At 39.3% G+C, this 27,640-nt stretch overlaps 1 protein-coding gene across 1 annotated transcript; it reads left to right on the top strand.

The window, feature by feature from the left end:
* The first annotated feature begins 49 nt into the window (after window positions 1–49).
* DCTN6 (dynactin subunit 6) lies at window positions 50–23,937 on the top strand. The gene is made up of 7 exons (XM_047715526.1): window positions 50–190; window positions 8,156–8,220; window positions 17,693–17,798; window positions 19,138–19,226; window positions 20,472–20,519; window positions 21,552–21,694; window positions 23,475–23,937. Exons 1-7 carry the CDS (start codon window positions 168–170, stop codon window positions 23,571–23,573), a joined length of 573 nt encoding a protein of 190 aa, XP_047571482.1. The 5' UTR covers window positions 50–167; the 3' UTR covers window positions 23,574–23,937.
* The last annotated feature ends 3,703 nt before the right edge of the window (window positions 23,938–27,640 follow it).

Below are 27,640 nucleotides of genomic sequence, written 5' to 3'. Positions count from 1 at the left end.
TTGCCTTGTACCAGCCGCCACAGCCAGGGGGAGGAGAAACCTCCATCCCAGCAGGCCCCGCCCCGCCCCGCCCGATCCTGCCAGGCGCTCCAATCGCTTGTAGAGATCATCGCTGGACCCAGGCGGTTGTGTCGATCTCCGCTCCAACTGGAGACCAGGTCCAAACCATGGCGGAGAAGACTCAAAAGGGGTGAGTCCGCTGTTTGAAAAAGCCTATTTCTACACTCCGCAGGCGCGGCAAATCTGCTTCTGGTCGCCAGTGGCAGGGACTGAGATGGTGTCTTCTCCCGGGCGCTCGGCGGGCTGGTTGTTAAAGCCCAGAGCTGGCGGCCGCTGAGGGAGGAGGCGACGAAGGGGGTGTCAGGGAGGATGGGGAAGGGACGTGGAATCGGTGCCAGGAAGGTTTTTGTTCTTCGGTCCCGTCGCCCTCCTCCGCAACGCGCCGGCGCAGAGAGGGCCTCCGGAGGGGTTGTGCGGGGAGCCTGTTGTCGCCCACTGCCCCGGGACGTAGAGGGACGCCCCCGCCCCCCCAAATCCTGCCCCGTTTGGTGCGCCTCCCACGGTCGGCGGCCTGTAACAGCATCTTCCTCTGGGCATTCCGAGACGGCCGCGGAAGTGCCGGCCACACCCCAGTCCCCTCCTGCCCAGTCGGGGGCGGTGTGTGTTGTGTCAGTGCGTCACCGTCGCTCGTCCCAAGGGGGGCCGCGCCCGCCTCGGAGCTGCGTGGATAAGCTCCTTCGCAAACGCGTGAGGACAGCGATGGGGCTTCTTCTCCAGCAGTCCTCACTGCTGGAAACGGGTGGTGGCAGAGACGGGCTGGGTGGGAGAAGGGCTTACTCCGAAAGCAGCCGCCTTGAGCACCCTCTACTGACTCTTCCTTGAACAGGAAAACCGATTCTGTAGTAATAAATGAAAATTTAGGGTTTTCTTCTCTTGAGGCAGTTATTTTAGTAGGTCCTCGGCTAAGCCTTTTCCTCCCAGCGGTCTGAGCCCCCCCCCCTCTCCCGCTACATCACTCCGAAGTGCAGTGGAGTCTACACGTAGATGTTTGGACTGTGTTTGAGTTGGTCTAGTCGTGAATTTAATTACTTTAGGCCTCAGAAGTATGCTGATCGGGACACAAACTCGACCTGGGTCCTCTCCCTTAGGCATAAGACTGGACAGAGGGACACTTGGGAATCGCTCCTTTCCTCACTTGTCTAGGACAAGTTAAGTGTTAGCTAATGCCCTTTTCCTAAAAAATCATACTGAAAGGGAGGCTGAGGAAATGGAAACCAGGAAATAAGGTCTAAAACAGGAGGCATTTTAGAAAGGCTGGTTTATTTGACCAGGGCCTAATAAATTGCATTATTTTAACACACCCGCCACTCTAAATGAAAAGCATCAGAGGAATAGCACTTAGGAAAGGTGATGTATTCAAGACAGCATCATTCTGCTCTCATAGGAAAAATACCCAACATGTCAGGATGTTTCCAGGAAACTTTCAGCTAACAGAAAAGACATGATTGGTGTTCGGATAATGATGCCTCAGGGACCAACTGCTTCGGGAAATTTCTAATATCTCGGCTTCAGTTTCCTTATCTATAAAATGAGAGGGTTCGGCTATTTCTGCTTTCTGTTCCATGGTACTCAAGTTTTTCATGCACTGGGTAGAAAGGTTATATTTTTTCTGGGACTTCAGTAAACACATAACCCAGATGCATCATTTCTAGAATTTCATTAACTTGTGCTTTGTAAAAAGTCGCTGTATGTCAAAATGATGGAAACAGATGTAGCTGTGTCTGATCTCACAGATATTTCTTGAAGATAGACTCAGGGGTTATCAGTTTGGGTTTGGTTCTTTTAGAGTTTTAAAAATACTTGGTGGTAGGAGAAAAAATTGTGTATGTCTCCTTTTTTTAATCTTTCCCTATCAGTAGGGAAGTTGGTGTGATAAGAAAAATATTTTTGGTGATACTTTGTACTTGTGTTAGCGAATATTTAGGGGGATTCTGGAATGTGAATGATGGAGAGATACGTTAAGGCGTTTGTACCCTGCTAACTCTCAGACCTTTATTTCTGGTCTCGAACTCTCTAGCTCTGTGTTTTCACTTTCTTACTGGGTCTTTCTCTTGAATTTTCTATGGACCCTCAACCTGAATTAATCTAAAATTTAACAAAATAAGTTCATTATTTTCATATCCTTTCTTTTCTATGTACTGATGATTTTCAAATCTTCTCACAGATATACCAGATATCTAGTAAACCATCACATAATCTGTCATTGTCTTTTTTTTTTTTTTTTTTACGATCTCCCCATTGAAACCTATCAGCTTTGTTCTCTGAGGCTGATGCATGACTTTTGTCCTGATAATTTCCCTCTGTCCTCACACACTGGGACCTCTGTTTCTAGAATCTATCTTGTCTGTTGGCTTTTATTTAGCTTGGTACATCCTTTGGCAGCTTCCTAATAAAGAGTACTTAAGAGATCTTTTTTTTTTTTTAAAGTAAGTAAGTATGAATGTAAGTATGTATGAAAGTAAGTATGAATGAAAGCAAGTATAAATACTTACTGAAGTAAGTATGAAAATGTCCTTATTCTCCTTCCATACTTGATTGCTAGTTTGGTTGGATAGGTAGCTCTAGTTTGAACATAGTTTTTGCTTAGCATTCTGTAGCTATTGTGTTCTGGTTTTCTAGCCTCCAGTATTGCCATTCTGATTATTTTAATCCCTCTGTGTGACTTTGGTTTTGGTTTTCGTTTTGGTTTTTTTTGTTCTGCAAACTATAAGGATCTTTAGCTAATGGCATTCAGAAATTTGAAGAGGATGTTACTTGGCATGGGTCCTTTGCATTCGTATCCTTTTAGAGTTGAGATTAATATCCTTTAGTAATGGGAAATTTTCTTATATTATTCTTTAAATAGTTTTTTCTACAAATTCTTTTCTCCTTTCGAGATTTCTTTCTTTTTTTTTTTTTTTTAATTTTTTTCTTTTCCTTAGAAAGAGAGAGACAGACAGCACAGTTGGGGGGGGGCAGAGGGAGAGAGAGAGAAGCAGACTCTGCTGAGCTGGAGCCCAGTGCAATGTGGGACTCTATCCCAGGACCTATGAGATCATGACCTAAGCTGACCCAGGAGTTGGACACTGAACCAACTGCGCCACCCAGGCACCCCTTGAGATTTCTTTTATTTGGATTCTCTCGTTTTCTCATTTTTCTCTCCTTCCCCTCCTCCTCCCCATTTTGTTCTGCTTTCTGGAAGAGCTCTTTTTTTTAACCTCACTCCTAGTGATTTCAAATTTCGATCATGTTTTTAATCTCTTGGAGCTCTCTCTTCTTTTATTAATTTTTTAAAAAGATTTTATTTATTTATTTGACAGAGAGAGAGAGATCACAAGTAGGCAGAGAGGCAGGCAGAGGGGGAGGGGGAAGCAGGCTCCCCGCTGAGCAGAGAGCCCAATGCAGGACTCAATTCCAGGACCCCGAGATCATGACCTGAGCCAAAGGCAGAAGCTTAACCCACTGAGCCACCCAGGCGCCCCTTGGAGCTCTTTCTTAGACATTGTTCCTTTTTCATAGACTTCTGTCTTATGTTATGCAGTAATGTCTCTTATTTCTCTGAATTATAAGGTGTGTTTTTTGTGGTTTTTTTTTTTTTTTTTTTTTTTAAAGATTTTATTTATTTATTTGACAGAGATCACAAGCAGGCAGAGAGGCAGGCAGAGAGACAGGAGGAAGCAGGCTCCCTGCTGAGCAGAGAGCCCGATGCGGGACTCAATCCCAAGACTCCAAGATCATGACCTGAGCCGAAGGCAGCGGCTTAACCCACTGAGCCACCCAGGCGCCCAATAAGGTGTTTTTTTTTTAAGTTTTCTTTTAGTACCTGAATTGTCTATGTTTCCTCAAACTGTTCTTTTTCCTCTTTGTTTTGCTTTTTTTCCTTTTTAGTTGGAGGCTTTCCTGATTTATCTGATAATCTCTGGCTCTCCGTCCATTATTAAGAATGAGAACTAAACAACTGGAAGGTGGGGAGCGCCTAGGTGGCTCAGTGGGTTAAAGCCTCTGCCTTCAGCTCAGGTGATGATCTCAGGGTCCTGTGATTGAGCCCCACACCGGGCTCTCAGCTCAGCAGAGAGCCTGGTCCTCCTCTCTCTCTGCCTGCCAAATAAATAAATAAAATCTTAAAAAAAAAAAAAAGTAGTTTTGGGGAGCCTGGGTGGCTTAGTCATTAAGTGTCTGCCTTCGGCTGGGGTCATGATCCCGGGGTCCTGGGATGAAGCCCCTCCTTGGCTCCCTGCTTGGTGGGAAGCCTGCTTCTCCCTCTCCCACTCCCCCTGCTTGTGTTCCCTCTCTCGCTGTGTCTCTGTCAAATAAATAAAATCTTTAAAAAAAAAAAAGGAAGACAGAAAAAAAAGTAGTTTTATCTTGTTTTTTCTTTTAATTGTTAGGGAGTATATAGTGTTCCAGTTAGGTGATGATTATATTTTATTTCATTACTCCTCCCCTTTTACGATTTCATTATTCTAAACAACATTGCCAATTTTTGCATATATATATTCCTCCTATTGAATTCTTGATGAGAGAACTCCAGAAATAGATTTCCGAGGTCAAGCATTGTGACTGTGTTGATGATTCCTGTTGCATATTGATACAGTATTTTCCAGGAAGTGTCCTAATAATTGTCAACAAAGGTGTTCAAGTGTCTTCGTTAAATTATAGGTGCATCATCATTTGATTACCATCATAAATAAAAGCAAAAACTCCTCATTGCCCTGAACAAACTAATACAAGAAATGGACCAGAATATGATTATATGACTATTCTAAGTATTCATATTTATTTCATAACACAACCTTTTGTTTCTTACTTACATTGACTTGTGTCGTGCATCAAGCATCCTGAATGTAATATGACACAGAACAGGTATAGACAATGATCTAGAAATACTATAACCAATGTCATTGAATATGACATAATAAGGTTATATATGTGATAGCTGGGTATTTATTTGAAGGTTGGAAGTAAGGAGAAGGGATACTAATGAATAATAATTTTATCCTTGGTTAAAAAAGATTGTTGTTGAAGCAATAGGAACAGTGATTTAAAGAACAAAAAAACTGGTCTTGGGGCACCTGGGTGGCACTGGTCTCTTGGTTTTGGTTGAGGTCATGATTCCAGGGTTATGAGATCAAGCCCTGCATCTATCTGGCTTAAGGGCAGAGTCTGCTTGAGATTTTCTCTCCCTCTGTTCCTCCTCCTGGTGCTCTCTCTCTCTCTCTCTCAAATAAATAAATAAATAAATCTTAAAAAAAATCTTAAAGGGAAACTGAGAAGTCTAAAATTAATTAAATGATACTTAAGAGTTACAACAAAGTATTTTTAGGTAAAATAAAGTTTAAGTGGGGGAGGGCATATAGGGATCATAATTTGAGGGAGATTTTTTAAGGAAATAGGGATAAATAATCACCCTGATTATGGAAATGAATCCAGTACCCACTTAGCACCTGGTGTTAAGAAAATTTTATCATGCTCTTTTTTGTTTTGTTTTATTTACATATTGAATAAGCAGTGCATTTGTGGGTTTCAAAATACAAGCAGTTAAAAAATGGGCATCTAATGAAAAAGTGTCTGTATGCCATTGTGTCCCTGCTATCCAGCTCCTCTCTCTGAAGGTGGTAAAGATTATTAGTACCTTGTCTGTTCCTCTGGAGTTGGTTTGGAAATATTCAAGCAAATACGAATATTCAGCGGGTACACACTGGTGCGGCTGTATTGGTTGCATCAGTTGTAAATGATGCTCAAAACTTAGAGAAATTTAATGTACTAATTACTTTAAATATTTTGTTAGAATGGCAAGCATGTCCTGTTTAAGTTCATGTTTCATATAATGAAAATTTACCTTAATCAAGGAGGACAAATACGAAAGCATGAACCTGCCTTACAGTAAAACATTTGGGAAAAAAGAAAATCTGGCAATAACAATTTTTTTAACCAAAGAAATGTCCAAAAAAAAGACATGAAAAACAAGTAGAAAGTACCATTAGCATTTTTATACAATCTACTATAAGTTAAAAATAAGCAAATATTTTCATACATGAATATTTATAGAACTTAAAAAATAATATTGATCTGAGTGAATCATTATACTCTACATTTATGGTTCTTACTGCTTGAAAAACATATTTGCTAAAATAAGAAAACAAGTTTTTAGAAAATGTATAAACCAAAGCATTAACATTTTGGTCAAGAAAATTTCAACTGTTTTACATACCAGGTTTTATTAATTTATTTAAAATGCATCATTCGGGGCACCTGGGTGGCTTACCATCAACCACTGGGTTAAGCGACTGCCTTCAGCTCAGGTCATGATCCCAGGGTCCTCGGATCAAACCCCATGTCAGGCTCCTTACTCAGTAGGGAGCCTGCTTCTCCCTCTGCCTGCTTCTTTGCCTGCTTGTTGAGCAGGCAAATAAATAAATAAATAAATAATAAATAAATAAATAAAATTGTTAATAAATAAATAATATTAAATAAATAAATAAAATAAAATAAAAATAAAACGCATCATTCATGGCTTAGAAAGATAGTTTGATAGGTTTTGTTGGTCTTACGGAGCCAGAACAGGTTAAGGATATTAAACATCATACTGAAAGTCTTAACCAGGGCAATAAGGCAAGAAAAAGAAATAATATGCATGTAGACTGGAAGAGAAGTAAAACTGTCCCATTCACAGACAACAAAATTCTTTTTGTGAGAAATCCCAGAGAATCTATGTGAACTGAATGGGTTTAGCAAGGTTTTAGGAAACAAAGTCAATATACAAAATTATATTTCTTTATCTCATTTTCTTCTTCTTTTTTTTTTTTTAAGTAGGCTCCACACCTAGCATGGAGTCTAATGAAGAGTTTGAATTCACGATCCTGAGATCAAGACCTGAGCTGAAATCAAGAGTCTAACACTTAACCTACTGAGCCACTCAGGCGCCCCCAAAATTACTGTGTTCCTATATACTTGCAGTGAACAACTAGAAATCAAAATTTTGAAAAATCCAAATAGGATTATAAAGTAAAATTAGCTAACATGGTATTGCTACTATTTTAGAGAAGCTGAGTGCATATTTAACACCATGAATAATTTCATTATTACTAAGGAAAATACTTAATAAGAACAAGTTACCAAATGATTATCAGTTTAAGGGCCGGGGGAGGCATTTGGTACAGTTCTGCATGTCCGCTCATGCCCAGCCAAGGCAGCATTTAGCTAGATTGAGCTGTGTTAAACAGGACGTCACAGAATATCAAAAAGCATCAGTAAATTATTTGTACATTAGTAATATGGGGACAATTTGCATTCCAATTTTTATCACTCAGTAAGCAGTTTTATAACATATATAGTTAGAGATTAAATAGGAATCTTTATAAATTTTAAATCTCTGCATTGATTTCTATATTAATATTACCTTGCTGGTTGTTAAATATTTTGAATGTACATTCTTTTACAAAATTTACAAAATTTATGGTGTATGATATACCCTCCATTTTCTGGCTTTGATCTTTTTTGACTTAATATAGCTTGGAAATCGTTCCAAATCTTTACATACAATATTATTCTTTCTTTTTTTTGACTGTGTAATAAACTGTGGTGTACCCTAGTTATTAGTATTAATCAGTCCCTTACTAATGGATAGTTAGGTGTATTCAGTTTTATCCTACTTGGAAACAGTGCTGGTGTTAAAAGAATCCAAAGCCTCTTTTCTTGGGCGTTTTATTTTTATCATTTTTTAAAAGATTTATTTATTTTAGAGAAAGAGAGTGAGCACAGGGAGTGGGGGCAGAGGGAGAGAGAGAATTTCAAGCAGACTCCCCAGTGAGCACAAAGCCTGATATAGGACTCAATCCCGTGACCCTGAGATTATGGCCTGAGCAGAAACCAAGAGTCAGTCACTTAACTGAGCCACCAAGGCACTCCCTCAAGCATTTTAATAAGGTATCATTAGTGATTTTAGCCAATGGATTGTATGCCTCCTGAGAATTTTATAATATATTAAATACCCTATTCTCTTACAGTTTTTTAAATCCATTTTTTAAACCTTTTTCTCACTGCAGTGTTAAGATAACTTCTATAACAATATTTTTAAAATGTACCCATGGTGAATATTACCTTTTTCTTTCTACAGTGTGAAGATTGCTCCTGGAGCAGTTGTGTGTGTAGAAAGTGAAATTCGGGGTGATGTAACCATAGGTAAGAAAATAGTTTATTAGTTATTTAGTTAAATAGTTTTTTAATTATTTCTAAAAAATGGATGTAATTTAATTTATTTCAGTGCTTTACAGTTAATTAGGTTTTATATTTTGTCTGTTTCACTGATGTCCTAATTTTATTGACAAAATAATGTATTTTTCCTGTGTATATTAAATATTTCTAATAGAATTAAGTCTGATGGAAACTTTTTTAAGATTCTGTTTTTAGGTAATTTCTACACCCAACATGGAGCTCAAACTCAGAACCCTGAGATTGAGTCGCGTGCTCCGCCCAGTGAGCCAGCCAGGCCCTCTGATGGACTCTATGTTTCTGTCTGATAAACTAATGAGGCAATATAATGAAGTCACTGATTTATTTGAGAAACATCCAAATGTGTACCTGCTGTGTGCCAGGCATGTGCTAGCACTAGGGACACAGGAGTGAACACAGCAGGCAAGGTACTGCTTCATGGAGCTTACATGCTACTGTTAATGAGTGTGGACCATGGAGTCTGACAGACCTGGGTTGGCGTCCTTGCTCCTTACCTGCCGGTTTACTTTAGTAGACTGCTTAACCTCACTGACCTTCATTTTCCCTATCTGCGTGTAATTGTGTGTTTTAGAATTAGGTTCAGCTGCATATAGTGGTGGCTTTATCTATGCAGAGATTTATTCTTTTATATAAAGAAATACAGAGGTGGGCAATTCAGGACTACTTAGTTGGTTGTCCAGGGCTCTGGCCTTGTAGGCCAGGATGCCATCCTAAAGCACCAAGAGTGATGTTGGATAAGAAAAGGGAGGAGTGGAGACAAAAAGGTGTACCTCCCAGTTGAGTCAGCTTCCTTTAAATAGTCTTCCTGAAAGTTCCACACAGTCTCTCTTTGTATATACAGTCTCTGCCTTGGATTTAGTGTCATGGACACATGTAGCTGCAGGGAAGGCTGGGAGATCATAGTCTGAACTGTGCTTTGCTTCTCCCAGTCCAATGGGGTTCTGTTACCAGGGAAGAGGAAAGCATGGATATCTAGTGGCAATTAGCAGTTTTTGTGACATGCAAAATAGGAGTGCCTACCTCATAGGTTTTTGAAGGATTCAATAAGAGAATGTTTGTGAAAGTCATTGCCCAAATCCTAACTCTAGCTAATCGCACCATTTAATCTTAACATTGTGTAGCCTTGCTAGAGGTGAGATCCAACACTGAAATCAAATGAACAGTTTAACAGGTGGCATCTTGCTTATATGGGCATGATTAAGTTCTCCCAAACTTACATTTTAGCCACTTACTCTTTTACATATGTTGTCACGGCCTGTCATGCCCTTGGAGCTTTACAAACGTGAGTCCATCCTTACTAGCAGCTGCTCGTTACCAGAGTAGAGCTTTCAGAGAGAAAACATGCCCTGCTCCCTTACACCAACAGGATCTTTAATAGGAAAAAAAAAATAGGAATTTTATTAAGTCTAAGCCTCTGACCAATTTAGGCATTATGTCTTAGAGAACACGTGACGATTGTGCTGGGATTATGGAACATCACTGGGAATTTGCCAGGTTGGATTTATGTAATTATTTTAAGTTGACAGAATTTCAGAGTTTAGAAGATGACCCAGTTTCTGTTCAGTGCTATGTTAACTCTTTGTGAATTCCCAAACCGCTTGCAAACTTTTTATGAGGAGAAATCATGATGGCCACTTGTTTATCGGTCCTCTTCTGCACTATTTTTAATCTGGTATTCTTATGGTTTTCATTGTGATTTGAGAAATAACCCTCTCATTAGCTCACAAGGTATTCTATAATTAGAATGAAAGTAAGACTAAAATAATGTAGCTAATAACACACATTTTTCCTTTCATTTCTCCTTCTTCCCCGTTCTAAACTAAGTATACTATACCACTATGGAACAGATGCAAAGATGGCATTGACGCCCCTGCTGGCTCAGCGTACAAGGTGTATATATATGTGTGTGTGTGTGTTTCTGACTTGGAAAAAAACACCTGTTACTTGTAGAAGCTTACGTAGAATAGCAGGAAAACCTTTCTCCTGTGAAAAGGAAGGGTGGGCCACTGGCCACTGCATGGGATTAGAACATGAGGGTTACCAGGAGTCAATTCGCTTTCTTGTTTCTCCTGTTGTCTTTCACTACTTTACGCTCCTCTCTTTTCTTTATCCTTATGTCAACCAACCGTCCCTGATGTTGAAATTATGTAAGGAAATACAGTGTTTATTTTTTATTTTTTAATTTTATTTTATTATTTATTTATTTATTTGACAGAGAGATCACGATTAGGCAGAGGCAGGCAGAGAGGAAGGGAAGCAGGCTCCCTGTTGAGCAGAGAGCCCGTTGCAGGACTCGATCCCAGGGCCGTGGGATCATGACATGAGCCGAAGGCAGAGGCTTCAACCCACTGAGCCACCCCAGGAAATACAGTGTTTAAATCTACTTTCCATATAGGTTTTTCCTCTAGCTGATAGTACACAGCTCTGTGGTTAAGATATAAAATGACAGTTCAATACAGATTTTCAGTGATAGATTAATAGTGTAAGAATTGGTCATAATTTTTTAACTAGTGATTTGAAGCTTGTCATAGAATGAATCTAAGTTAGTATTTGTTATGCTTATTTTTGACCCAGTTTTTTTAAACAAGAAAATTTGCTAAAATACTTTACAGAAATATCTCAGTTTTTTAAATTAAGGAAAATATTCAGAAGGGATATAGTTACCCATTGTTTAGTCTTTTACAATTCTTCATTTTCATTATGTGTTTCTTACCTTTTTGTTTTTGTTTTTTTGTTTTGTGTTTCTCGTCTTTGATTGTATATATAAATATGGAAACTTTCTAGAATCGGTATTTAGAGAGCCATTTCTATCATTTTTTAAAAAGATTTTATTTATTTATTTATTTGTCAGAGAGAGAGAGAGAGAGCACAAGCAGGCAGAGTGGCAGGCAGAGGCAGAGAGAGAAGCAGGCTCCCCAATGAGGAAGGAGCCTGATGTGGGACTCAATCCCAGGACCCCGGGATCGTGACCTGAGTGGAAGGCAGCAGGTTAACCAACTGAGCCACCCAGGCATCCCTATCATTGTTTTTTTTTTAAGGATTTTTTTTTTTTTTTTTTTTACTTATTTAAGAGAGAGAGAATGAGTTGGGGAGACGGGTAGAGGGAGAGTGGTTAGCAGACTCTGCTGAGCAGGGAGCCCGATTTGGGGCTTGATCCCAGAACCCTAGAATCATGACCCGAGCCCAAGGCAGATGTTTAATCAGCTGAGCCACCCAGGCGCCCTCCATCATTGTTATATTTGGTTTAAGATATCTCTAATCACGGTGCCTGGGTGGCTCAGATAATTAAATGTCCGACTTCTGATTGCGACTCAGGTTATGATCTCAGGGTTGTGAGACCCAGTCCTGCACTGGGCTCTATGTTGGGTGCCCTGGGCATGGAGACTGCTTAAGGTGCTCACTCTCCCTTTCCCTCTTCCCTCCCCAGATAAATGTAAATGTAAAACCTTTTGACTGTTATCAATTCATTTTTCTGATGTAATTCATCAGATTAAAAAGCTAGGAGATACGAAGTTAAATCAACTGGGAGAGTAGAGATAAGTTATTTAATTTAAACTTACTCTCTCCACCATGGTTGGTTTGTTTGTTTTCTGATTTATGGCATTTATTTATTTATTTATTCATTCATTCATTCATTCATTCATTCATTCATTTATTTATTGTTTTTGCCTAATATACCAGAATAAAGTCTTTTTCTCTTATGCTGTGGATAGGGAGATTTGAACATTTAATAAGCTCTATTTTCTGGGTTAAGTAGCAATAAACTTAAGTGTAGTTGAGTTAATGGATTTTTCACAGGATGTTATGCATAACTTTCCGTCTCCTAGTTGGTTATACTCCTACCAGATTATTCCATTCTGAAATATTTCGAAAGTAATTTTTTCCTTCTCTGTGTTTCAGTGAAACCTGATCTTCTATTCTAGAAAAATCAGGTGTTTGGTTTATCAAAGAAACTAGTCTGAAGCTTTGGAGTATTGTCCTTAAGCAGAAATTCTGTGACTTGAGGCTCTGCTGGAACCTGACCCCTTTCATTAGAGGCTGCTGGGAAACAGACCTTGGGAAAAATAACAGCTCTCTTGTTAATTACAGTGTCGGTAAACAAGGTTTCATAGTATCAAGCCTGTTTGTAATTAGGCTGCCTTGGATTTTGGGCCATGCATTATTTCCTTAAATTTTGCTTTGAAAGCTGAAAAACATTGCAGAAAGTCACTTCTAAGCACAGTCTGTAGTCCCACCATGGGGTGAACGTCAGTCTCCTGGTCTTAGGACGGGGCTTGGTTGGGACATTACAAGTAGGAAGGCAGAACTCCACACAGTGTGAAACGCTGAGATGGAAGCCCTATGTCCCACTTACTCTGTCTTTCTGTCCATTAGAGTTTTTAATACAGATCAAAAGCTTCCGTTTACCATGGAAATCTTTTTCAATAAGGCAGAACAGTGGCTTTGATTTAAACTTCATCAAATATAAAGCAGTGCTTACAGGTACTTCAGCTTACAGGTCAAAAGAATTGTTTTAATTTTCAAAGGAAAAAGCTTGTGGCTTTTTGAACTGTTTATTGACATATGAAAATGTGCACAGAGATTGCTTTCTGTGGCGAAGACAGACAGGAAAAATGTCCTTTACCAAATGAGGGGAATGGAAATTTGATGCGAGGAATGCCTTTCTGGCTGTGTTGCATCAAGCCCAGCCAACCATTTAGAAAAATAATTCATCAGCCGGCAAGGCAACTCCAACTCTAGACACATTTATCCAAACAAGGAGATAAGCCAAATAGGGTTTCAGCGCATTTGGTAAGAAAATATACAAACTGCCCTGCCAGTGAGAGCTCCAAGAAGTTCACAACAACCTTTAAAAAAAAAATCTTTCCATGGTGACAGATTTTATTTTTAAAGCATTTTAACCTCAAGACTCTTAAACTTGGTTTGCAATCAGACCCATTGTAGGTAAAAGTGCTTCTCGCATGTGGTAGAGTGTAGAACAGTCTGTGCTCACATTTTAGTCAGCTGCAGCTGCCCGGGACTTGGAATAGCACTTGGATGTCCGGGCTCTCTGGTGCCAGCCACCAGCCCCAAACTGTGCAGAGACGGAGTCCACAGTGTGGACTGCACACCTGACCCCGAATGGCCCTTTGGCCAGCCTTACAAACCAAAATCTTAGCACTCATGTGCCAAAGGACATGTGTACTAACCTCTCTAGTCTCTACCCCAGAAGATCTGGGACAGGTTTAGGGGAGCTGTTCAGTTTATTATCACCCATGACTTTTGCTGTTACTTCACAATTCAAAGTTTACGTTTTGACGTTTTACGTTCTTTCCGCCCCAAATATGAGGACTTGTAGTTTGGCGGTACTGCCACCAGGGGGAGGTGCTGTCTTAAGTGCAGATCTCACCCAAGCTGGTGATGTTGCTTCATATCTCAGGGCCTTCAGATTTCTAACCAGGAGTTTTCCAGTTTTCTTCTAGCTAACTTATTGATAATGATAAAAATGGTAATAACAATATAAAATGCCTGGTTAAAATAGCTCAGGCGTTATATTTAAAAATTGTATGAGACATGGAGATCATGTCTTTGTTTTTTTCAAATTTCATTTTTTAAAATTTGTGTTTGTATAATTAACATGTATTATATCATTTTTGAAAGGGAAAAATGGAAATATCACTTGTTTTCGGAGCTACACTTTAGAGGAACTTTTAAAGAAAGGCAGGTTTCAGTGATAACCTTGTCATAGTAGTCCATTCTCAGGTAGCTTCTCGCAGGTGGACTTGCTGTCAAAAGTTACAGCTTGAGGACCAGCAGAATAGCTAGTGCAGCCGGCTTCTTGTCCAGCAGTGGCAGCCGATCTGCTTTCTATCACAGCGTGATGATCTCTTCCCTAAGATTCTAATGCTAGTATGGAAAATACTTTTTTAATTTCTTTTACTATTTTACAGTAATATATAAATTTCTCCATGCTGATTAAAAGGAGTTACTACCCTGGTAACCTGAGTAGAGGAGTAAAGTGGACCCCTTTTTTGTCTCTCAGACCAGAAGGAGTTGTTGTACTTATTATGATAGTTATACAAATAGCCTTTGGTGTCAGATAGTGATGAACCTCCCATTTTTATTTTTATTTATTTATTTTTTTAAAGATTTTATTTATTTATTTGAGAGAGAGACAGTGAGAGAGAGCATGGGCGAGGAGAAGGTCAGAGGGAGAAGCAGACTCCCCATGTAACTGGGAGCCCGATGTGGGACTCGATCCCGGGACCCCGGGATCATGACCTGAGCCGAAGGCAGTCGTCCAACCAACTGAGCCACCCAGGCGTCCCGAACCTCCCATTTTTAACAATTACGGACCAGACCCTGTGATCTGCCTTTCAGACATTATTTCGTATAACCCACACTTCAACACGTTGAAGTAGGTTGCTCCAGATCTCATCTTTTTATGGGGGAGAGAACAGGCATTTGAGAGATGAAGCACACAGCCTTTCTGTGGTAGAGACCAGGGTCAGGACCTTCCAGATGAGGGGTGGGGTGCTGGCAGGGCTCTAATGACAAAGAACCTAAAATTGAATGATTTGTACCTTTTATCAAAGAACATTTTATTTTGTTTTATTTTTAAGATTTTATTTATTTATTTGAGAGAGAGAAAGCAGAGCGAGAGAGAGCACCACTGGGGGAGGGGCAGGAGGGAGGGGGAAGAGCAGGCTCCCCTGGGAGCAGGGAGCCTGATGTGGGGTTCCATCCCAGGACCCTGGATTCGTGACCTGAGATGAAGGCAGATGCTTAACCGACTGAGCCACCCAGGCACCCCCATCACAGAGCATTTTAAAGTAAAATGCAAATCTGGTATTGTGCAAACTGTAGATTCAAATTGGTTCACACAGCTGGAAGACCTGTAAGAAATTTCTCATTTCAAAAGAATCCAGTGTTTGTTTTAGTAGCAGTGTTTGTTTTAGTAGTTTAGTTTAGTAGTTTAGTAGTTTAGTTTTGTTTTTAGCACCTCTCCCCCAAAAGTGGTAACATCTGAATGCCCATCATTAAGGGCTTGGTTAAATAAATTATGGTATGTTAATATGATATGAAATACTATTCAGCCACTGAAAAGAATAGCTAGCTAAATGTACTTACATGGGAAAATCATCATGACTTTTCGGGTGAATAAAGCAAATTGTAGAATAATAAGCACTGTTCCTTGATTTAAAAACAAACAAACAAACCGTGCGCCTATAGTCCGTATTTTTCTACCTTCAAATTCTATTTATTCTTTAACTTTATGATAAAATATATTTTATATACAGTGACATTTACAGGTCTTAAGTATATAGTAGAACTTAAGTCTGGAATAATATACCCCAAACTTTTAAGAATAGTTACCTCTAGGGAATAGGGTTGCATAAAGAGAGGATCTTTCAGTTTTTGCTTTGAGTTTTTTTTTTTTAAGATTTTATTTATTTATTTGGCAGACAGAGATCACAAGTAAGCAGAGAGGCAGGCAGAGAGAGAGGAGGAGGAAGCAGGCTTCCCGCTGAGCAGAGAGCCCAGAACCCTGGGATCATGACCTGAGCCGAAGGCAGAGGCTTCAACCCACTGAGCCACCCAGGCGCCCCTTGCTTTGAGTTTTTATAATGGGCACATAATACTTTTATAAATGTGTGTATTTTTTTAACAAAGAAAAAAAAAGGCACACATGTCCACTTGAGAACCTTCCCAGAGATCTGAGAAATCCCATCTTCTGTCGTGAATAGGAGAAGTTGCCAGGGAAATTTACTTTGGCATCTGAGGACTTGGGGAGTGAGAGGTGACAGAAATAGCAAAGCCTCTCTCCTGTTGCTCCTTATCAGACTGTGGGTCCTTTGCCGGTGCATCCTGTCTTGGGCCCCACCCTCCTTTATCAGTCCCCAGCATTGTTAGGGGAAAAAGAAAGCTGCATGAAGGTTCCTTCCAGTTCTCTAGGCACCAGGAACGCCTCATTTATTTTAATACATTTGTGTGTGAGTGTGTTAAGTATTTCCAGTTTTCAAGATAAACAAAACAAGATACGCAAGCTCCAGAGGGCAAAAGTAGCATGTATTCCTTTTTGTTTCCTTGTGACCTGTAGCACTGCATCACCAGCAGGTAATGATTACGGAATAAATTAATTTACACAATCCAATACTGAGCTACATGAACAGTGTCCTCTTCCTGACTGCCTCCCACCTTCTTTTTTTTTTTTTTTAAGATTTTATTTATTTATTTGCCATACAGAGATCACAAGCAGGCAGAAAGACAGTCAGAGAGAGGAGGAAGCAGGCTCCCCACTGAGCAGAGAGCCCGATGTGGGGCTCGATCCCAGGACCCTGGGATCATGACCTGAGCTGAAGGCAGAGGCTTTAACCCACTGAGCCACCCAGGTGCCCCTGCCTCCCACCTTCTGTCAACGCTTCTGCCCACACTCTCTTACTTTCTGAGTCGGATCCTAGCTGCTAGTTTACCAGTAGAAATAGCCTTTGGCCTCGGGGGTGGGCGGGGCCGGTGCTGCAGGGAGTGCGAAAGTGAGATATTATTTTCTCCTGAGTGGTTTCATGATCACCAAACGCTAGGCCTTCAGGAAATTAGGAACCAGGGGAGGGACCGTGTTAGTACTCCAGAATGCTGTCACTGATTGAGCAGTGCAATGCCTCCTCCACCCTAATGGTGAAATGGGTGTGGTGAGACCCCATCTTGCTCCCTTCAATTTGAGATGGGAGACGTTGCCTCAGTTGGCCTATCTCAGAGTCTTAGGACTCCAATAATCACATTTGTCTCCTTCCACTGTCTCCCTGTAACCTTTTTCAACAAAAGCTCTGCCTCCTTCCAGGGGTTAGGCTTGCTATAGGGACAGAGACAAAGTAACGAAGACAACATTAGTTTACATATTTCCTGTCTCCCATTGCTCCTATATTGCCTTTTAGCCACATAATAAAGAGACGAACTCTGCAGTACACTAGAATAAGAAAGTGCTTTGTGGTTCACTGGCATGAGAAAGCCGCAGCGTTGTAAGCAGACAGCCTCATTTTCATGAAGGAAAGCAAAACAAGGAAGGGAATTAATTTTTATTGCCAACAATGTGCCAGAATACCGTGTCTACAAACATTATCTCATCTAATCCTTACAACCACTCTGCGAGACTGGTATTCTCGTCACCCCCATTTCACTGCTGAGATAACAGAGGCTTCCAAACAGCCGCTGAGCCAGGGCTGTCTGGCTCCAGAGCCTGGGCTGTCTCCACTCACCTTGGCTTGAGATCTGGCTCCGACTACTGTTGATAACAGTGAGGAGATAACGTCTGTAATGTGCCTAGTATGCCTGCCGCATACTTTTGAAAATGTGTCTCCCCATAACCTTGACAGCCCCCCATCTTCTCCCCTCCTATTGGAAGCGTAGCCTCCACCAATAATTCCGTTTCATCATATTTTAACAGGACCTAGGACGGTGATCCACCCTAAAGCACGCATTATTGCCGAAGCCGGGCCCATCGTGATCGGTGAAGGTAACCTCATAGAGGAACAGGCGCTTATCATAAATGCGTGAGTACGACTCTTACAGATACTCTGAACAAAGGGGCACAGATTGTGTTTTTATTAATTTCAGCTTATCTATAGGAACCTTTTACAACAGACATCTGAAAAGCCTGCTATTTTAGAACTAGAGAAACATTAAGGATCTTTTCAACAGGAGAAATTAGTTAATGAGGAAACCAGAGACCAGATAGGTGAAGAGACTTGTCCAAGGTGAGAGAACTCGTCCGTAGCTGACTAGAATCCCCTCCTCTGTGTCTAATGGCCTTCCCTTACATGTCACTACCTCTTCTGTGAGTTAAGCAAACATTTCCTGACTCTTGCGATCAAGTGCTGTGCTGACCACCCCAAAGAGAGTCTTTTGATTGGATGATTTCTCAGTTCTGGCTGGAATGTTATTACTCATGCCCAGACACATGAACTTAATTCTGTTGTATATTTTCATAAACCTTATGTGGAGGTAGCACCCAGAATTATATTTGAAAATTTGGAGGGTTCTAGAGGCAATTTTTAACTTTGAAGAGTAAAGAAATAATAAAATATTAAACATGTGCATAATCTTAGTGAACTAGACTGTAATACCTATGAAGTTTTCATAAGCATTTGTAAAGCTTTCTAGATAAAATTTTGGCAGGAAATTCAAGCTTATACCTAATTTATAGCAACAAATGTATGGAATTTTTAAGAAAGACCTTGGGAAAATATTTAACTGTGATAAAGAGATTGATTTGTCTTAACACTTACTTAGAATTTGGGAGTTTCTACTATATTAAGAGTTTCTTTTTAAAATCTATTTTGGCACCTTTACTGTAAGTCAGTTGACAACAGCTATATTCTGTAGTAACTCACTGTCAGAGATAAAGCTCCATTTAAAAAATGGCTTCCTCTTAGACCACAAACATTTTATGTTCCAAATATTTCAAACTACCTAACAGCATAAAATAATTATTTGATGTGAATATCTGTTTGCATTTCACAATCTTGAATGATTATTAAGAATGGAAATTTTCCGACTCAGGCCCAATTTTGATTCTAATTTAACAAGCTAAAAATGATAGCCAGCAACATTTTTACCTTGTCCTGGAAAAGACCCTCTGTGCGTTAAGCTTTACTTTGATGTCTTTAGATATCTGCTTTTGGCTTCTTTACATTTCAGTAGTTCTTTTTCAGTTCAGAATCAGTTCTTCAGCACAGAGGATAAATAATTCACTTGGATTAAAAAATTACTTATGTAGTTATATATTTTAAGCTTGATGAAGGTAAAATTGAAAGAGTGAACCCGAATTTTAAAACAAGAGAATTGCTTATTGCATTATTGATTTTGATGATTTGTCTCTTCTTTTTATAGTTACCCTGATAATATCACTCCTGATGCTGAAGATCCAGAACCGAAACCTATGATCATTGGCACCAGTAATGTGTTTGAAGTTGGCTGTTGTATCCTTTACAATAATTTAAGTAAACTCTTCTTCCCACCTATCTTTAGCTTTCAGGTCTGTCCCATAGAAATTGTCATGTTTTAGCTATCAAATATATCACATATATTATAAGTGTGAGTTCACGCACATACCTACATATCTTCAGGTACCATCTTGCTCCTGTTGCTACAACTTGTTGATGGGTAGCAATGACTGAGTGGCAGTAGACACAGAAATAGGAATCCTGGCTTCTAGCCTGATTTAAGAACCACAGCACTGTCCATTTGGTTCCTGTATGGTTTTGGTTAGCAGTATGCTGTCTGATGTAAAGAAATGGTGGATGGGGATGGAAATATTTCATCCTTTGTTTTTTTTCCCCCAGAGTGCTATCAGTCCTTGTGCTTGATTTTTGTCCTCTAAAAAGATAGTAAAATGTTTTCATGGTATCAGCAAAACATTATTTTATGATAGGAAAACTTGGATGAAAAAAATCTAAATGTTTAACAATAGCAAAATATTTAAATAAATTAAGCTATATGCATAAAATGGACGATCAGGACCATTAAGCAGTCATTTTAAACTATGTTTTTAAAGATTTTAATGGTATGGAATAATACTTGCTTACAAATTTAATTGAACCAAATAAGTGAGCTGTGAGAGTTTTACAGTTTGATTTTATACCATTTGATTCCCAGTTATATAAAGGGAATTGTATGTATTTATATAATGATATATCAAACTGTTAGCAGTGTTAGCATTAAGTGATTTGGTGATAAGTAATTTTAATTTTCTTAAGACAGTCATGAAAATATGTTACTCATAGAATTGGGGTAAAAGATGCTCATTTCTTTAAAAAATATAGAAGGCGACTGCATCTGCTTAGAGATACTTGTTAAAGATTAAAACTTTACTTTCAGGCTTCTCTGAGCAAGAAGTTCTGGCCAGACTGGGGCTGCATGGCCCTTCCCATGCCTTTGTCCTCTGCCATGGTGCAGGATAAGGATATAGTGAATTAGGGACACCTGGGTGGCTCAGTGGGGTAAGTGTCTGCCTTCAGCTCAGGTCATGATCCCAGTGTCCTAGGATTGAGTATGGCATCAGTCCTTGCTCATCAGGAGCCTTCCTCTCCCCCTGTCTGCTCCTCCCCTTGCTTGTGCTCGCTCTCTGTAACAAAGTCTTTAAAAAGAAAAAAAGGATATAGTGAATTAGTGGAGGGAAAAAAAGATGAACACATTTACAGTGTTTACTTAACTCTGGCTTACAGATTCTCAAGCCATGAAAATGGGAGATAATAATGTTATTGAATCAAAAGGTAAGCTATATTTGGAATTTTTTTTGTGAATAGTGATTATCTCTTTTCTCTTTATTGTGTCCTGAAAAAACAACCTAAGTGGAAACTATGGCAATGTGGAAGGAGGGTATGGTTGAAAGTGGACTAAAATGTTACGAGACTAATTATTTGCCTTTAAGGAACTTAATAATATGTTTAATATATTGAATTAAAAATTCAGCCGTGGATCTGCCTGGGGGGCTCAGTTGGTTAAGCATTCGACTCTTGATTTTGGCACAGATTATGATCTCAGGGTTGTGAAATTGAGCCCCAGGTCAGGCTCCTGGCTGGGCGTAGATCCTGCTTAAGATTCTTTTTTCCCTTTCCCTCTGCCCCTCCCTCCCTCCCTTAAAAAAAAAAAAAATCAGCTGTGTACATTTAAATCAGGATTGAATTAAACCATAATTTTCAGATGAAAGATTTGAAAAAGATCTCTACTAAATACTAATGTCAGTGATAACTTCGTTGATTAATATAATTGCAAAATTAAAGGAAAAAATCATTTTCTATAGCAGTTTGCTTTCTTTAATTGCAGAAGTTCTTTACCCCAGCCAGTCAGGAACAAAGGGAAGCTACTTATAAGACTTTTTGTTAATCTACCTAATGGTTTATTATTTCAACTTGGATTACCAATTATTATTATTGTTATTTTCTATGTATTATATACTTACTGTGTGTCAAACCTGTGCTCAGCATTTTACATTTAATATCTCACTTATTCCTTACAACCAACTGCAAGTAGGTCAGTCTTCCCATCTTATAAATAAACTTGCTCAGAGAATTTACAGTGACTTGCCCAAGGTCACACAACTAGTCTGCAAAGCTCTGTTTTAATCCATTTAATACTAGTCAGGCGCCTGCCTCTTTACTTTATAAACTCTAAGCTGAAATATTTCCTTAAATTTTTTTTTAAGGGTAGTTTGCAATTTAGTATTTAAGTCATTTTAGAAAAAAAAAAGTTAGTGTTCTACTTATTTGTCTTAAATTGCAGGTCTTTCTTTGTTTTTACTGCAGCATATGTAGGCAGAAACGTCATATTGACAAGTGGCTGCATCATTGGGGCTTGCTGCAACCTGAACACGTTTGAAGTCATCCCTGAGAATACGGTGATCTATGGTGCAGACTGCCTTCGTCGGGCGCAGACTGAGCGGCCACAGGTACTAGAACCTGTCTTTAAAAAGAGTTATTTCCAAAAGAAACAGAATTACATATAGAGAACAAACTGGTGGTTGCCACAGGAAAGGTAGGTGGAGGGTGGAAAAAATAAAGAGGTACAAGCTTCCAGTTATAAAATAAATAAGTCAAAGAGATGAAGAGCACAACACGGGGCATGTAGTCAGTAATATTGTAAGAATAGTGTATGGTTGCTGATGGCGGCTACATTCATCATGGTGAGCTCTGTGTAATGTATGGAATTGTTGAGTCGCTATGTTGTATGCTTGTAACTCATACAACACTGTTAATTATACTTGAAAGTTCTTTCTAGGGCTGCTGATTTTCCCCAAAATGTCACATGATTGTTTTAATGGGACAGCAGTCTGCTATTTAAAAAGCAGACGATTAAAATAAAACATCAGAAAAACATTCCTAAAACTAGAATTTATTTGCAGTGAAATTATTCAGTCTTCAAGTTATTACCAAAAATATGTACAGAGATGACAATGACAAATTGATAGAAAAAAAGAAATCCAGAGATGTTTTTCCTCTTACGTGTTTTCACTAAAGATGTGTCACCAAACTTTATAAACTATTGATTCACTCTTAAAATATTAATCCTCCAGGGTAAGGAATGACCCTACCAAATGTCTATCGGGCAGCCAACTTAGATCCATCTATTAGTTTACCAACATAGACTACTTGAAAATAAACACAGTTGGTGAATATGCAAATGTATTTGGATATTTTCCTGGCGTATGAGAATTTATCTTTTCCTCCTAAGAACCGAGAACAATGAAGAATATGTATTTAGAGTTTCATTTAGGAGGTAAATAAGATAGGGCATTTGGGGCTTTCTTTGGACAGAAGACATTCTCATTGAGGTCTTGATCCTCATCGCTTGGCCCATAATATAGTGCTTTAGTCACCCACCCTCTTTCCCCTCCCCACAAAGAAAATATTTTTTAAGTCATTTATCACTTCGCATCTGAATCTTAGCCATATTTTATCAGAAATTAGAACTCCAGTTCTCTTCGGGCTATTCTGTTTTTCTGACGTTTGGCTTTTATTACTATTATAAGCAAGTATGACTTCTATAGACTAAAACGGCAATGAGAACAAATCCGTTTTTCTTTTCACTGTCTTTCTCATAACAGCAAAAATGATCGAAGAGGGAGAAATGAATTGGGTTAAGGGAGATTAGAGTTAAGTAAGCAAGAATATCTGAAGTTTAATGCATACTGTTTTCCACATTTCAGTGATCACAGTGATCACGTAGAGATCCTTATTAAAAGAAGGACTGCCCAGACTTATTGAATCACAATGTCGAGGGGAGGGGCCTGAAACTCCGTATTTGTCACGAGTGCCCCTTGTGAGTTTCACAGTGAGGAAAGTTGGGGCAAAGCTGATACAGGACGGGGGAAGAGCCGCTGAGGCCCGCAGCCGTGTGCTGTGTGGGTCCTGTGCAAAACCGTGTGCTCCAGGTTTCTGCTCACGTTGCTGTCTGTGATTAGAGCTGTTTAACTTTTTGGAGGCCAGGGTAAAGTCTGCCAAAGCAGGATTGAAAACCGAGTCCTGTATAATTTTATATGTAAAATCTTTTTGCTTTTTCTCATGACCAAACTTAACATATATTCATTGTAAATTAAAAAGAAAAAAAAAACAGGTAAGCAAAAATAAGCCAGTGAAAATCACCTATATTTCCCTGGCGCGGTGGTAATTATTTCTGCCTGGCATTCTTTGCCTTCTGCTTCTCAGTCCATAATTATCTTATCTTTTTAGCCCCAGACACTACAGCTGGATTTCCTGATGAAAATCTTGCCAAACTACCACCACCTAAAGAAGACTATGAAAGGAAGCTCAACTCCAGTTAAGAACTAAGAACAATACATGACATCAAGATAAGAGTTTGTCTTTGACCACTGTCTTTTGAAAGGGCCACAGTGTTCATGCACTCTTAGCAGTTCCCAGAATAATCCATGTTGACTTTATTTTGTAAAATTGAGTCAGAGAGGAAGGTAATGGGTTTTCACTGTAACTGTCCTTTGTAATTTATATAAATGCATTATTTTCTTATATCCTTTCTCCTGAGAATTTACAGGTTTAGTTTATTTTTCTTTTGTCAGATAAAATGTTGGCTATGGATTTTAGTTGTATAAAACACTCCCTGTGATAAGGAAGGACATATTGCTGTGTATTTATATTCTAGAATATATTGTACTAAATAAAAATGCTATTGGCAGGACTTTTAGTGAACATGCTTTAATCGATTTTTCTACGTGTGTTAACTTTCCCAAAATAGATCTTTTCCTTTTTATTGCATGCTAGCTACATTAAAGCTAATGTGCTTATCTTCTCCTCTGTGGTTTTGGAGCTGTTTAAAATTTCAGGTGGAATTTTCACAGCTGTTGAATTAATTTGACTTAATTTTGTTTCCAAGAGAAAAAAAATTTATTTTCATTTTAGTAAAACAGAAATAATTAGGGAAAGATGTATTCAGTAGCATACAAAATCAGTTAAGAATAATCTCTGATGAAAATGACAAGTAAATGGCCATTGAGTGGTCCTGGGTTTCTGAAGACAGTAAAACTGAAAGAGATTTTGATATATTTATAAATTTATGAAATGATTTTGGCATACTGCTGAAGACTGGTGATGTTGTTATGATTTGTCTAGTTACATAATGGCAACATTGAGGATTTTATTGTTTTCTAAGTTTTAATAATTCAAGTGCGTACTTGATGGAACATACTTAATCAATAGCTGTTGATTAATACTAAGACTGAGTACTAAGATATTTTCTCTTAAAATTAAATATTTAATTATATAGTAAAAGCAATTTTTGAAGTTCTGAAACTGACAGGTACAAATTAGCCTTTGTTCCAAATTTGAATGATTCAGTTTTGGTAAGAACAGTCATGACTCAAGTTAGAAAACTGTACTATCACATATAGTGGGTTGAAAAAAGGATAATATCACGTAAATGCCCTGTTTTTGATAACTGCTATTTATTCATTTTTCAGCCCCTGGTGATCTCAACTTCAGATTTTGTTGATCATGGAAGTTTTCTAGATAAAAGATCAGAAATTAAAAAACTGCATTTCAGAGGCTATGCCAGTTCTAAAATATTATCTCTGTACAAGCTCTGATATCCTAATAAATGTCCTCTGTTCCAAACTATACAGGTAATGTGTGAAGACAATAGTGAGACACCTCCAAGGACATGGTAATAAGATACCCCCAGAGACTTAAACTAATTAAGTCAGCAAGTGATGAGGTGAGCCCCAGTGTTTCCTAGGTACACTGTGGTTTTAAAATAATACTCATTGAGGAAAGAAAATGTGAACAGAAATAGTTTGCCAAGAGCTTGGAAAAACAAAATATGACAGTGTACGTACAGAGTTAACCATGGAAGGGAGGTACTAAATCCAAGACATGTGAGCAGTTTAGTGGCCAGAAGTGTTCTCTTCATCAGATAGTATCAGTTTATCAAGACTTGCTGTGGCTTGGGAAGAACATACCTTGAGACTCTTCACTTTAGGCTCTAATTGCAACCTTAACTGAACCACCTTCTGATTTGCTCACATGACCTCCAAGCTATCACTCCCGAAAAGGAGGAACTCTGATTGAGAGCACCAGAATTCCATTTCAACACATAGGAAATTCAGAGAAGCTTCCTGGTTTATACATTAGTCTCGTGTGAATTTAATTTGTATGGTTCGGCCCCCAAGTCTGTCAGTTTAGTCTATAAAGTTCTGAACATTCTGAAAAATAGAGTTCCTGACCCTTTAGGACGACCAAAACCCAGACAGTGTATTGTGCAAGCTTCATTCTTTGGGGCTTCTCCATAGCCAGCTACTTGCCTTGTCATACTAACAGTCTCTGTCTTGCTGAGACTGCACTCAAACTTCATCACAGACACTATGGGCAATTATACTAAGGGGTAGGACAAACACTGACATGCTTGGGATGTAAGAAGTAGCAACCGGGCAGGGAGAAGAAAGAAACCATTTTATCACAGCATCTAACTGCAAGGTGGCAATAGCTCTTGGGTCAAGATGATAGGTTTTCACTGGTCGGGCAGTATCAGGTCTAGAAAGGGTACTTCGTACTCCTCCTTTTACTCATCCACGAGCAAACACTGTAATAGTTACCTGTCCTGTGTAGAAAATTACCCCAAAATGTAGCAGCTTAATGCAGTGAACATTTATTATCTTACATGGTCTCCACAGGTCAAATCTAAGAGTGGCTTAACTGGCGGTTCTGGCTCTGTGTGCCTCATGTTTCTCTCAAGCAGTCAGTCAGACCTGCAGTCATCTGAAGACTTGACTGGGGCTGGCTGGTCCACTTACAAGATGACTGCCTCACAGCGCTGTTGGCAGGATGCCTCCATTCCTTACCGAGCCTCTCCACTGGGCTGTTGGGTATCCTTATGACCTGGCAGTTGGCTTCCTTCAGCTTCCTTCAGATTCAAGCGAGGAAGGACGTTGTCACCATCACTCCCACTTCATTTTATTTATTTATTTTTTAAGATTTTATTTATTTGAGAGAGCACGTACAATCGTTGGGGAAGGGCAGAAGGAGAGAGACAAGCGGACTCCCGCTGAGCAGGGAGCCCACAGGGGCTCAATCCCAGGACCCTGAGATTATGACGTGAACTGAAGGCAGACGCTTAACTGACTGAGCCACCAAGGCGCCCCTCATTTGATTTCTTAGAAACAAGTCACTAAGTCTATCTTACACTCAAGGGAGGAGCATCCAAGAATTCAGGTTAATATTCTAAAACCACACACACATACATCCTGGGTTATGCCTGGGTTCCTTGCTAATGCACAGTCAGTATCTCTCAAGGGCCTCCACATTGGGGAAAATGGGCTCTAGAAGAACTTCTCCTCATTAATGGGCATAGCACATGACATTATCAGAGGTCTTAGTCATAACCTTCTCTAAACACCATCTTAGAAATTTAGATTACTTGTCCCTAAATAAATATCTCATTAAGCATACATTTAACTTCTCTAGGCTAAGTAGAAGTTATTGTTAATAACAATCCTAAAGGGTAAGAATGTTGAATAAGAGAGTGTTGAAAAGAATACAAAAACTATTCTTTTTTTAATTTTTTAATTGATTCCTACACCCAACATGGAGCTCAAGATCAAGAGTCACACACTCTACCAACTGAGCCAGCCAGGTGCCTCCAGAAAAAACATTCTTAGTACATACTTAGTAAACTCACTGACATTTAAAAAATTTGCATTTATTTATTAAATGTGTATAGAACCTACTACGTGTCAGGCACTGTTAAAAGCAGTTTACACATAACTGGTTGATTACACATGAAGTCACTTAATTCTCTGAATAGACAGGTAAGTAATATTATTATTTTACAGATACGGAAATTGAGGCACAGACAGGTTAAGTAACTGTCCTAAGGTCACTGGCAAGTAAATGGCATTTGGCTCCAGAGTTCATGATCTTAACCCCATTCGGCACTGCCTTTTAGAGACTCTATAATACAGTGGGCTTCCTAAATGCTAGTTAGGAAAACAGCTGAGGATTTGCCTTACTTATTAGTCTTTGTTATTTTTTTTAAAGATCTTGGTGTGCTTGGGTGGTCAGTCGTTAAATGTCTGCCTTCGGCTTAGGTTCCTGGGATCGAGCCCCGCATCTGGCTCCCTGCTCCTCGGGTAGCCTGCTTCTCCCTCTCCCTCTCCCCTTGCTTGTATTCCCTCTCACTGTCTCTCTCTCTTAAACAAAATCTTTTAAAATCTTTAAAAAATTGGGGCGCCTGGGTGGCTCAGTGGGTTAAGCCACTGCCTTCGGCTCAGGTCATGATCTCAGAGTCCTGGGATCGAGCCCCGCATCGGGCTCTCTGCTCAGCAGGGAGCCTGCTTCCTCCTCTCTCTCTGCCTGCCTCTCTGCCTGCTTGTGATCTCTCTGTCAAATTT

This window comes from Lutra lutra, chromosome 2 (genome assembly GCF_902655055.1).
Source record: "Lutra lutra chromosome 2, mLutLut1.2, whole genome shotgun sequence".
Classification (NCBI taxonomy): domain Eukaryota; kingdom Metazoa; phylum Chordata; class Mammalia; order Carnivora; family Mustelidae; genus Lutra; species Lutra lutra.
The sequence above is the reverse complement of the archived record's forward strand: the minus strand, read 5'-3'. Positions and strand labels throughout refer to the sequence as shown.

Coding starts and splice junctions, on each gene's coding strand:
- DCTN6 (XM_047715526.1), top strand. CDS start 168: ATGGCGGAGAAGACTCAAAAGGG. Junction 191..8,155: donor GCGGAGAAGACTCAAAAGGG/GTGAGTCCGCTG, acceptor TTCTTTCTACAG/TGTGAAGATTGCTCCTGGAG. Junction 19,227..20,471: donor TGTGTTTGAAGTTGGCTGTT/GTATCCTTTACA, acceptor TCTGGCTTACAG/ATTCTCAAGCCATGAAAATG.